General features: G+C 53.6%; 1 protein-coding gene across 25 annotated transcripts in view; it reads left to right on the plus strand.

Moving 5' to 3' along the window:
• The window catches only part of NCOR2 (nuclear receptor corepressor 2), a 276099-nt gene that overhangs the window by 122278 nt on the left and 141877 nt on the right, over nt 1–11944 (plus strand). For all 25 annotated transcript variants that reach the window (XM_025197842.1, XM_025197845.1, XM_025197875.1 and 22 more), the window contains exons 7-8: nt 700–756; nt 8201–8253. In XM_025197842.1, the coding sequence (XP_025053627.1) occupies nt 700–756; nt 8201–8253 (110 nt within the window). The remainder of the gene's footprint in view (nt 1–699; nt 757–8200; nt 8254–11944) is intronic.

Genomic DNA, 11944 nt, shown 5'->3' on the forward strand with positions numbered 1-11944 from the left:
CTGCAAATATCATCTGTGTTTAGACTCTCGCAGTGAACCCACGTCTCTCTTCAGGCCACTTTTAATTAGGAACCACTGAGCACATTGTGACATGTGCTCCTGTTTTCATAAGAAGCGCTAGGTAGTTTGGCCGGGGAAGCGTCTCGTGGTGGGGAGGGGAAGGGGAAGAGAGCGGAGCGGAGGAGCCGAGGGGAGCGATCACATGTTTACGAAACGAATCCTAGAAAGGGCATCTCTCTCCCTCTCTGCTCCCCCTCCCGCTCTCCCTCCTCCGCGCCGTGATAGGGTTGAGGTAATTGTACTGAATCCAGCAGCTTGAAAAGTGAAAGAGATTCAGCCGTTGCAGGGCGGCACGGAGGGCTCTCCAGTGACTAAGCACCGGGGCTGCGGAGAGAGCCCCCGGCGTGGCGGGGAGTGGTCCCAGCGTTCAGCGCCCCTGCCAAGAGCTTGACAAGGGCTTGCCCCCTGGGTGATAACGTAGCCGCCGGCGCCCTCGCCTGCAGGGGCACGTGCTGCAGACCCCAGAGATCTGGGCTTCATTCTCTTCCTCCTGCCTCCCGGGGTGGGGGAGCTCTCCGGTGCACGTTGTTTCAGAAGTCCTCTGGACAGCTCGGAAAGCGAGACATGGGGCTGGCATTGTGACCCACGAGAAGCGTAACTTTTTCTTTCCTTCTCTTCCCCCCCCCTTCCTCTCTGTAGAAAAAAGCAGAAGCTGCCCACAGGATACTGGAAGGACTGGGCCCTCAAGTGGAACTGGTAAGTCTTATCTCCTGATACGGGGTGGGGCTGGACGGCAGCCAGGTGTGGAGAGGTCTCTGGGAGGCAGGCACATCTGTGCGTACGTGTGTGCGCGCGCATGTCTGACCCATAAGAAGGAAGCATTCTGCTGGCCAGGACATCCAGCTGGCTCTGTACCAGGAGGGGATGGGGTGGACGTGAAAGACGGAGACATAGACACGTGTACCTACTCCTCTGTGAGCCGTAACCCTTAACTTGCTTTCCTTACCGTCCTTAGGAGCAGGGGCAAATCCGCGCTGCTCGTGTTCTCGCCCCCTGTGGCAGAGCAGCGGGGACTGAGTCCATGTATTTGGTGCCTCAGTGAGCCTGTGTGTGGAAGATCCCCTCTGCAAAGTGCACGAGTGCTTTCATAACCGGGTGGGGGGAGCATCGGCAGAGCGTGTTGCGGGGATGGAAGCAGTTCTGGGTTGGAGTGACCTGGCACTGATCATTCTTGGACCCGGCCAGAGTCCTGCCCGTCCCGCCCAGGCACCCCTCGCACCTCTGGGAACTGTAATCACCGACTTCAGCTGCTCCTTCACCTCCCCCAGCTTGACTCCTCCTTTCCCCCAGCAAGCACGTACAGCAAATAGCAGGGAACCTCCCTCCCTGAGGGGTGCACGTGGCTCGCAGGGGTCACTTCACCGGGGAGGGCACCCTAGAGCGAACCTCCCTTGTCCTCCCAGTAGTACTCCCTCCACACTATGGAAAGGGGCAGCTGGAGGGCTCGATCCTGGGTCTCGCAGAGCATTTCTTGCAAGCTGCTGACTGCCCCCAGACAAACGCTGTAGCTAGCGGGGTCCTTCAAGGGAAAGCCTGCGGGGGAAAGGGAGGCGCTGGGTTTCTGCTGGAGGAGCATCCCTGGGGAACGTGGCTCTGGGGCTTTCCCTGCCACTCAGAATTCACGAGGGTTTTTTTGTTGAGCGTAGTGAGAGTCTCCCTTGTTTGCAGAAGGCGGGCATCCCTGGGGGACGGGGGATCGCATCTGCACACCTCAGCTCACCTCCTCTATCAGCAAGGGGAGCTGCCCGTCGGCATTGTGGGCATAACTCCATCATCGGGCAGCTCTACCACCAAGTTTCCTGGCCCCTTAGACTGGCCGTGTCAAGCTTTTTGTTCTTTTAAGTATGGTACATCTTTGAAAAGTTCACTTGTCCTCTCTCTCTGCGAGCAAAGCTTTCAGAGCCGGCCTGTCCTTCTGTACAGTGCAGAGCACGGTCACTGCCCTCACTGCCACCACTGGTGTACGGTACCAGGGAAGACGTCCAGTAAGCACGTGCTGCCATGCTTTGCTGAGATTGTTTGGGTCTCTTACAGGCTCCCTTAAATTCAGCTGCACAGAGAGAGAAGCCGTCCTACCTCAGCCCCTGCCACATGTTACCGCGATACAAATCAATGCTATTAATACTCAGTCATCTCAATTGGAGAGGAAGTTCCTCCAGGAAGGAGTGCAGAGCTCTTCATGCACACTCGTGCACATTTGCATATGGTACACTCGGTCTGCTTCCAGCATGATGCCATAGGAATGGGCAGGGGTCCTGGGAGAACGGTGGGCCTGCAGATCTGGGTCCTCAGAGCCAGCTCTTAGGCTGCAAAACATTCTTGCCTTCTCGCACATGCAGGGGTGGCTACCAGCAGGGCCCAGGTCGCGGACCTCTCCCTAATATTTGTTCAAGCGTAAGCTGGTTATTGCATCAAACAGAGATGGTGACAGATAAGCGTCTCTGTGATAGCAAGGCAGCTTGCCAGGTGCTGATTTTTCAAGGCGAGAGGTCACTGAGGATGTTGGTTAGTCACAACTGAGAGAGGCAGGAGGTTATAGAAGCATTAGCAAACCACAGAGTGGTGATGACATGCTGGTAGTGTCATGTGATGGCAGGTTGAATCCAAAGCTAGACCATCTTCAGGGAGTGCTTGTTTTCCACTGGGCTGACTGAAACCTGCTGGATTTCCCTTTTGTTCCTGATCCAAGGGTGAATCGTTGGGCAGCAAGGCCATGTTGACTCTGCCTTCAATTTAAGGTAAAGGGAACCAATCAGAGACAGATCCAGATTTGCAGAAGGGGTTGGGGTTTTTTTGGTGTATTTGTGATGTGGAAAAGGGAGAGGGATTTTACCAGCTGAATGCATTGACTAGCACGTCTGGCCTTGGCGTAGCTTCAGGTGCACCAGGGGTTTTGCAGGTAACTTGGTGTAGGAGAGCTAAGAACTTAGCCACGGATCTTGAATCCTTATCAGTACATCCTTGAAGTCGAAAGCTGTTGAGTCAATCTCCCGACCAGAGACAAGCCTTCGACTTTCACCTTTTCGGCCCTTAATTCTGGGCTTTCAGACTCTCTTGTGCTCTTCATTGAAATGTGCATCCCGAGGCTTCCTTTGGAAGGTGTCTGCGCTAAGTGAGTGCTTTGTGTTGACAGTCTATCTCCCTAACTCCCGTTGACTTGATCTTAAAAAATCTGGCCCTGTGTCTTGTCTCCTGTAGTGTTGACGGCTGTGTGATCCTCCCGCGTAGAATCACTGCCCTTGGTGCTGCTCGAGTTGGGAATGTGGGGGGTGATTTTTTTCCTAGCTAGAAAGAGCATGGTCTGACTCAGTCCCACTAAAAGGCAATCACAGGCAGATACCTAATTCCTATAGATGCCTCTGAAAATCCCACCCCTCTCCTCCACAGCACCTGGGCAGGGGCCTCCATGTCCTTATCAGTAGTTGGTCTAGCATTGAGCATGGCTTGGCTGTTTGAGAAGTGGAGATGCTGGGTACTGTGGTCAAGACCATGCTGTTTTTTAGGCAGGAAGATGATTCAGAATGTGAATCTGAGTGCCGTCCTGAAAGCTTTCACTTGGGCTGAGCCCCGAGCGAGTCCTTGGCAGGCATGTTTCATGCAGGGTGAAAAAACTGCAGCAGCAACTTGGCTCGGATTTAGCATAGCCGTTCAGTGCGTTGCTTCTCTCATTGACTTGACTAGCGTCTAAGCTAGGGTGGAAAGCTAAGCACCGCACTAATGTGGTGTGCTAAACCAAGACCAACTTGTTTACAGTGATGGGCAAGCAAAGCCCTTCCCCATACCCAAATCTGCAAGTGCTAACAAGCATCTTCTCCTCTGGATCCCGCAGCAGGCTGGTAGTGCAGTCCTCATACAATGAGCTCTCTCTTGCAGATAGGGAAGGCAGCTATTTTTACAGCTGCTCGGTGCTGTTCAGTGGAATTCCCCCTGCAGGACAGGAAATGAGTGCAGAGGAGGTTGAATCTTAACAGACCAGCCTATACCTGCTATACCCTAGTTTTGCTGTGAACCTGTATTTGTCCCATAGCATGGCTTTGCTGTGGCCAGGCCAACCCCGGCTGGCACATTGCTGTTCTCTGTACTGGCTCCGCTGCATTCTCATTTTCCCTAGCCTGCGAGCATACGGTGATGAATGGGTATTTTTAAAGTTGGTGCTGGGATTTTTAGCCTTCCCTGTTTCTTAGTATGCAGGTTTCTTTTAAGCCCCAGAAGAACAGGATGTTGTTAACACTTAGCAGTCCGAGCCGTTAGCGCAGATTTTTTAGGAGGCAGCACAGGAGATGACTTGAACCGATGTGCCTGCAGCGTGTGTGCACGCAAGACTGGGCCACAGCCCGCAAGGAGCAGTCACCAGCCACCTCTCGCCCCCAGTGCAGCCTGTTGACATGACTCATCACGTCCCAGTCCGCTCGCATAAATGGAGATCGGAGGAAAACACCTTCCTTTCTCGAAGCATGTTCTTGCCCTTCACTGGGGTCCCTGCAGCCGTCCTGCAGGAGCAAACTGCCTATGTGTACTGGGTCAGGCCAAGTGGCTCTTGGGTGTTGTCATTGATTGGGCAGCATGTGCTGCTTCGACTCTTCAGAGCCACTGCTCTGGCTTCCTCTTCCTAGGAATTGCCTTCCCCTGCTCTTGCATCTAGGCCTTTCCAGGACAGATGCCTGTCCACTGGCACCTCCCAGGCTGGAAGGGTCTGAACTGGGGCTTGAACAAGTAGGAGGCACAGCTTGCCTGGTATTCCCTGGTACTCTGGTATCATGACCCAAGTCATCAGTGCTGACAGCAGCTGCTGTGACCTTCATTGATTAGGTAGCTGTCCCAAGTGTGTTTGGGTCTTCCTAGGAGAGACGTATGTTCTGCTGCGGGAAGCTGTGAACCGAGTACGGTGACTTCTGCGACGCAGGTGCAAGTGGCACCTTCACACCCAGCTGCCGCGGGGATGGGTCAGTCGGACATGCATGTAGAAACAGTCCCTCTGTCCATCTCCTGCTGTAAGTCTTACACCTTGTGCACCAACCTTCCTGGTGAGGCGATAATAGGGGGGGTGTACCAGCGCTGCCGTGTAACAAGAGAGCAGAATAGGGAAAGGGCCAGTTTTAAATGAAGGCCGCATCTTTGAAAAGAAGCTTCCAGGACAGACAGCCAACACCAGTGTCTAACCATTGAGCGAGGAGGTCTGCGAGGTAGGGGCTGCAGGGACCCACATTGAGGGCTGCAAGATGAGCCATTAGATCTGCCATTATCCTGAGCCTTACAAGGGCTGGAGGATGGGGAGTCTGGTAAACACAAGCTAAGCCAGCCTCCCGTCTCCTCCTTATTGCCCTGCTCGTTAGAGATCAAAGTCTCCTCGACCACATTCCTATGGAGGGGCAGCATGGCTGGCTTGCGTTTAATCGTGCTTGGGTTGTCGGCTGGGACTGTCGGCCATCCGTCATGCATTCTGGCTGTTTGATCCCGTTCTGCCACAGCTGTGAAATTGCTCGCAGATGGTTCGGCAACAGCTTCTGGACGCAGCGCCTGCAAAGTTGGACAGCGTCTCTGCGGTTAGACGGAGGCTGCGTTCGTCAGGCGACCAGTTGCTGCTGTGGTTGAGCCAAAGCTGCTTTTATTGACACCATTTGAGATGCACGTGCAGGCTCTGCCCTGAGCTCTCGAATCTGGCTGGTGGCTAGAAACACCTCTCGGGTTTGGGTCCTGAGCTCAGTCGTCTCTGGTGCCACCCGCCCCCGGGATCCTCTGCTGTACCTCCGGCTCTTGCAGCTCTGCCAGTTTTCCCTTTGCATCCTCTCTCTGGCCTGGCCCCGGCTAATATGTGAATTTCTTAGCATTGATTTTAATTAGCAAAAATGAAAGTCTGTTGCCAGAGTTTGTCGTACACCAGCCAAGTAGGAGGAATGACCCACCCCACTGGCAAAGGTCCTGTTGCACAGGAAGAATGACTCTGTACAGTGCCACATGCAGTGCATTCAGCAAAGCCCTGGCCAGTTGTTCATCAGGGCTTGGATCAAGCAACGAGGGCCTACCCTGCTCCTCCATGCCTGGAACGACCCGACAAGGGGGACATCCAGGAATGTGACAAAAGGAGGAATAATAAGAAGCGGAGCTGTAGAAGACAACGGCACGGGGCCTGGTGTTGGGTGCTGCACCCACCTATTGTATTGGGATTGCCTAGCCATTGGCGTGTGCCACCAACCTCCACAGCTCCAGTAGGACTCCCTGTGCCCTGTTTATCCCAGCTTGACCTTCCAGTTTGTCAAATGCAAAAAGTCAGGTCCTCCCAATTGGTAAGGGCTTGGTGCCTCAGTCATGCTAGGGCCTAGGTAGGACTCTGGCAGCCAGAGGCAGAATGAGAGTTAGGGAACGGGGTGAAGATGCAGTACAGGCTTGCAGGGAGTTGTTCCCACCACCCTCTGGCTAATCGGTGCTGGCGGATGGGAGAGGAGAGGATTTGGGCTTCAGACCTGGGTGCTGTTCCTTGGATCAGCTCAGCATTTGGATGCTCATCTTGCTGGGATCCTTTGACCCCTGCTGACTTCCTGCCCTTGGGGCAGGGGCTGGACTTGATCTCCCGAGGTCCCTTCCAGCCCAGATGTCTATGACATCTATGAAGCACTGTTCTCACTATAGAGCTGCCTCAGGTCTGGGAACCCGCAGGTCCCAGAATTAATGCTGAAATGTGGGGGGACTTTTAATCCCTTTTTCTGAGCTGCAGCCTAGTCCTTAAAAGAAGTGTGGTTTTGGGATGCTACTGGAGCAAGGGAGGGTGTTTGGGGGCACCAGGCAGAGCGTGCTGAAGGCAGGAGGGTGCTGGGGACCTAGAGAAAGGTTCAAGGAGCTCGTGTATCTTTTTGATCCCATCAGGAGCTGATAAGACAGGTGAGGTGAGCGTCAGCCAACAATGCACTGTTTAAAAAAAAAAAAAAAAAAAAAATGCAAAACTTGGCAGACGCTGGAATCCAAATGTGGACTGGAAATCTTGGTCCTGTGTGGTGCCAAAGCCAGCTAGTAACTGGTGGGGGCCATTGCTCTGGCCTTGACTCCATATGGCTCTTGCTTAAAGTCTGGTGACACCTGAAGTAGGGCATGACTTGCTGCAGTTCCCCTTTGGAGAAGTGCTGTTCCCCTGGGTGAAGAGCAGCAGTGCCTGGCATGGCCACTAATCAAACAAGAGGACTTGCAGGCTGACAGTTGATCCTCCTGCAGTAGCTGCTTCCACCCACATTTTCTCCACGCAGGTCAGATGGGCTGCCGCACAGATGCCAGGCCCCCTGACTCTCATTCGCATGCCCTAGGCACGTGCCGCCTCTCTGGGGGCCGGAGAGGAAGAGCGCCCCAACAATTCGGGTCCGTTCCAGACCTGCAGAGCTGCAGGTTGAGTCTTTTGCTCTGCCACAACTTCCCCGCGTGACCTTGGGCACGTCGCTCTGTCTGTGCCGCGGGTTCCCTGTGCATAACCAAGATGAGCGTGCTGTCCCCCCCGCCAGGGGTGTCCAGAGCGGACACACAGGCTCGAGGCTCGCGGGGTGCTGGGATACTGCAGCAGTGAGCCACGCGAGCTGCCGAGCGCCGGGATCTGTGTCCCAGGTGGCTGGCTAGATTCGGGATCTTGCTCCGGCTCCCGCGGAGGCAAAGGCAGGCTTTTGCAGCATAGACATAACAACTTGCAGCACACAGACTGTGCCGCCCCCCCCTTCCCCTCTCCTCCCCCGTGTCATATGTTCCAAGGTGCGCGCGGCTTCACCGAGGGAATAACAGCCAGCTCCCCAGCCACGGCCGGCGTTTATGTGAATTACACAGCAAAATTGCCTGTTTCGGAGCCAGCTCGGCTGAAGTCTGCCTGCCTCCCACGGGCTGCTCTCGGTCGCGCTGTGACTCAGGCAGTGCGGCCGCGTGTGTGCGAGGCGGCAGCCCCTCTCCGGTATCAAAGCCGAGGAGCAGTGCGCGGGGAAGGGAGGCGGAGAGGGGGCAGCTGCGGGAGACGGCTCTCGGCATGGAGCAGAACGGGCGACGCAGGGCCCCCTCTCTCCCGCTCTGTCTGCAAGACGGGAGCCCACGCTGATGCCGGAGTGTTTCTGACAGGTTTAAGTTTCTAAATGTCAGACTATACCATTTATGCCTTCATTTTTCTTATTTATTTCAGCCATTATACAACCAGCCTTCAGACACCAGGCAGTACCATGAAAACATTAAAATGTAAGTACATGGCAATAAAGTCTTATTTTAAATGTCAGGTTATCTATTAGGGCTGGAGCAGAGGAGAGATGAGCTTGCTCCCAGACCCCCGTTCCCCACTAAGGCTGAAAAGAAATAGCATGTCCCCTCCTAGTGCCGTGGTGTTTGCTCTCGGTGCCTGGAGCGGTGAACCGTCTCGAGAAGCATATTGCTCGAGATGTTAGTGGGGTGTTAGGGGCACTGTCTGGTTTTTGGGGGGGCTGGGTGGGGGGAACTAGTCCTCTGATACCATTGTTTGTGGGAAGGGTTTACTTTAAATGGACCCAGTTGTTCAGCATCCCTTGGGCTCATGAGACTCACCATGACTGGAAGAAGATCAACTTGAATGGACCGCAGTGTTGCTCCCCACGGCAGGGGGCGCTGAGGTTGGCCAGGGGGGTCTGTACTGAAGGGCGGTCTGTAGGTTTCCAAGGGCCAGCCTTCCTCGCCCGCCTCTCCGCGCTTCCTGTGCTGTTGGTGTTTGTGGCGCGTCTCCCTGTTTGAGTCGCGTTGGTCTGACTGACAGCCCGGTGGTCAAGCACATCTCAGCGTGACACGCGAGAGACTCGTGTTTGACACGTGCCAAGGTATGCAACTACCTGTCAGCTTTTCCAGATGTGCTTTCAGCAAGGGTGGGCTTGAAACGGAAAGGCATCTTGACAGTTAGGTTTCAACGAGACCCTTAGTAGACATCTAACAGTTGATTTTTTTTTTTTTCTCTCCCCCAGAGATATTTACTGAGGTTTAGTAATCCTGTAATTTATCCCTTATGTCTTAAACTAATCAGCCGATATTTAATAATTGTGATGCGTGTAGATTGGACAGCATTAATTGCCATTTTTATGGATTGAAGTATTAAAATTTCAGGTGTGACCTGGGCTTTTGCTTGGGTTGTTGGTATAGAGATGACTACTTTGATACGGCCTGGTTGTGTCTGCATGGGCCAGGCCTATTATGGTACTTGCCGAAACAGCATATTTCATGGCTTCCAGTGCAGTGTTGCTAGATGCCAGTAGAAATGAAGCAAGTGGAGTATCTGGAGTTGAAGTGAATAGGATACCCTACAGCAGTTCTCAGCTCCCCGCCCTGAGGGTTGGTTATATGCATTATGAATTGCTCTGTTGGACGGGCAGTGAGAGAGTGTTTCTCTCCTAAGTATCCAAAGAAGGAAAGGATGGTCCAGCAGTCGGGGCACTAGTCTGTGACTCGGGAGCCCCGGGTTCAGGTCTTTTGCTCCATCACAGACTTCCCTTGGTAAGTCCTATAAGGCCAAATGTGTGAAGTGGTTTCTGAGTCTTGAGGCCCACTAATTTTCAGTCTCTCTGTGCCTCCGTTGCTGGTTTGTAAAAGGAAGAGGACTAGTCCAGCCCTACCTGCGCCACTGAGGATAAGTCCATTAGAAGATTGTTGGGTGCATAGACACCAAGGTAAAGGAAATCATCTCATTGAACAGATAACGCCAGAGTGCTGCCCTGATGGCGATCAGTCCAGCACTCGTATAAAGTAGGAAAGGGTTGTCCTCATTTGCTAGCCAGGGAAATCGAGGTGCCGGTTCGGTAGGCAACCTGTCCAAGGGTCACGTAAGATGGCAGCCGTGTCTCGGGAACAGGAATCGTAGGAGTTTCATTGCCAAAAAGACCATTTTTCCTCTCCGTCATTGAGCTTTCTGTTGACTCGTTTAAAATCCCAGTTGAGCCCCTTTTCCCGTGACAGTAATCCCAGATGCTTTCAGACTCTCTTCAAAGCCCACCATTTCTGCTGATACGGTTAACTCTCCAAGTCCAGCTTTGTCCTCCCCCTGCCTAAACGGCCTCGCCTCTGACCTCCAAGTACACGTCTGTCGGCAGCCACCAATTCCTACAGACCCGGCGCGCGCCGACTGACCGAGGCAGCGGAAAACGCGTGGTCTCAGTAACACATTTGCCACCGTCGCGTATCATTCAGGCTATGCAAACCCGCCAGGACTCTTCCCCCGTGGACGTGTCCATGACTGCGCTCGCTCCCCCGTTGGCTTGCCTTAAGCACGCGCTCTGGCAGTTGGCTCTAACGAGGGTGATGTCTGCGAGCGAAACTCTTCAACCGGCTTGACAGAAAACAGGTCTTGGAGCTGCCCACATCTCTTATCCAGCCAGAGGCGTCTGGACCTGCATCCCATCAAGGGCTGTGAATAAGACTGTTAGGACAGCTGCCTGGTGCTCCCTTCCCGGTTGGAAGGAGGCTGTGGATGTCGGGTCCCTTGTTCCCGTCGACCTGCCTGGCTCTCGTTTCTGATCATATGTTTTCTCTGGCGCATCAGCAGAGCAAGATGCTGGTGCCGCTGGGTAGGGCAACACTCCCTGGGGTAGGGGATGGGGTTCGGAGACCCTAAAGGCACGATTGCACCCAGGTAACTTTGTGGAGATCTCTTCTGGTTTGCTGTTTGTTTCGGGGACTGGATTATTATGTTGCCACCGAGCTTCTTGCAAGCGGATCCCCACGCTCGGGGCCTTCTCAGAGCTTACCTTGCCCTGTTTCCTGGCCGTCCGCCCCTTCCCTTCGTGCTCCCTTAAAAATGCTGCTCTCTCGCGACCGTCCAAAGCTGTCTCACACAGCGCGTTTAAAGCCACGATGCCGAACAAAGAGCCAGCGAGTCGTAAAGGAACGAGTTAGAAACGGGTCCAGATACTCCACCTGCCCCTGAGTTCCCCTGTTGGTTTTTGTGGTTTTACGATCACATTTTCCTCTAATTTTAAAGATTTCTGGTCCTTTTGTTGCTGTGGGAAAGACCCAAACAAACAGCAGAGGAAACGGAGTTGCTGACTACGAGTCAGCGGCGAAACTGATGATTAAACGTGAAGCCTGCCAAATGCCGAGTTCAACGGATTCTGCAAAATAGGAGCGCTTTTCTCTGAATTTTCGATCCTAGTCTGCGGGTTATGCGTAACCAGAGCGGGCAATGGATTTGCAGACAGAAAATATGGTGATGATCGTTGAGGTGAAAGAAAAGTCCCTTAATTGGCATTTTTATTCTGCACTTGACTGCCCTACCCCTTGTGCTTTTAAGGGTGGTTGTCATAATCAAAAGCCAGAGGGCGGCCGGGGGGACCGGACTGATGCTCATAGCGGCTTTCATTTTGCAAACATCTGGAAGCTCCGTCTTTTAAATGAAAACCGTCGGTCTCTCCCTTTCTAGCAGAAGCCCTCCAATTAGCCCTGTTCAGCTGGTTATTGATGCCACTTAATGCACTTGCAGATCTAGGTCAGCGCAAGGCCCTTAAGCTAGCTTGGTTCCAGATGTATTTGTCCTTGACAGCAGCCCCGGTTTAAAGGTCTCGTCTTCCAGAATGTCATTTCACCTGTTGTGGAAGACGTGGGGGCACTGGCTGGCGGTAGTCTTCCTGCATCACAGCGTCGTATTAAGGGGCATTAGCCCTGCAAGAAGAGATGGGCCATAAGACTAAGGCCCCATCCTCTCGTGGTAATAAGGATTCCCTGGCCCTTTTTGCAAGAGGGAAGGGTGAAAAGCCACAGCGTCGGGACCAGATGCATTCAGGATGTTCTTATTCCACCTGTAGCAAGCTTCCTCTGTTTTCAGCTCGACACGTTCCTCCTTTTCTCCCCACGTGCTTGTGTAGCCTTCCTGGAGAAGAGCAGCTTCCACCTTCCAGCCCGGGTGTAGCTGGATTTCAGCAGG

The sequence above is a fragment of the Alligator sinensis genome, unplaced genomic scaffold (genome assembly GCF_000455745.1).
Source record: "Alligator sinensis unplaced genomic scaffold, ASM45574v1 scaffold628_2, whole genome shotgun sequence".
In the NCBI taxonomy this organism is placed as follows: Eukaryota; Metazoa; Chordata; order Crocodylia; family Alligatoridae; genus Alligator; species Alligator sinensis.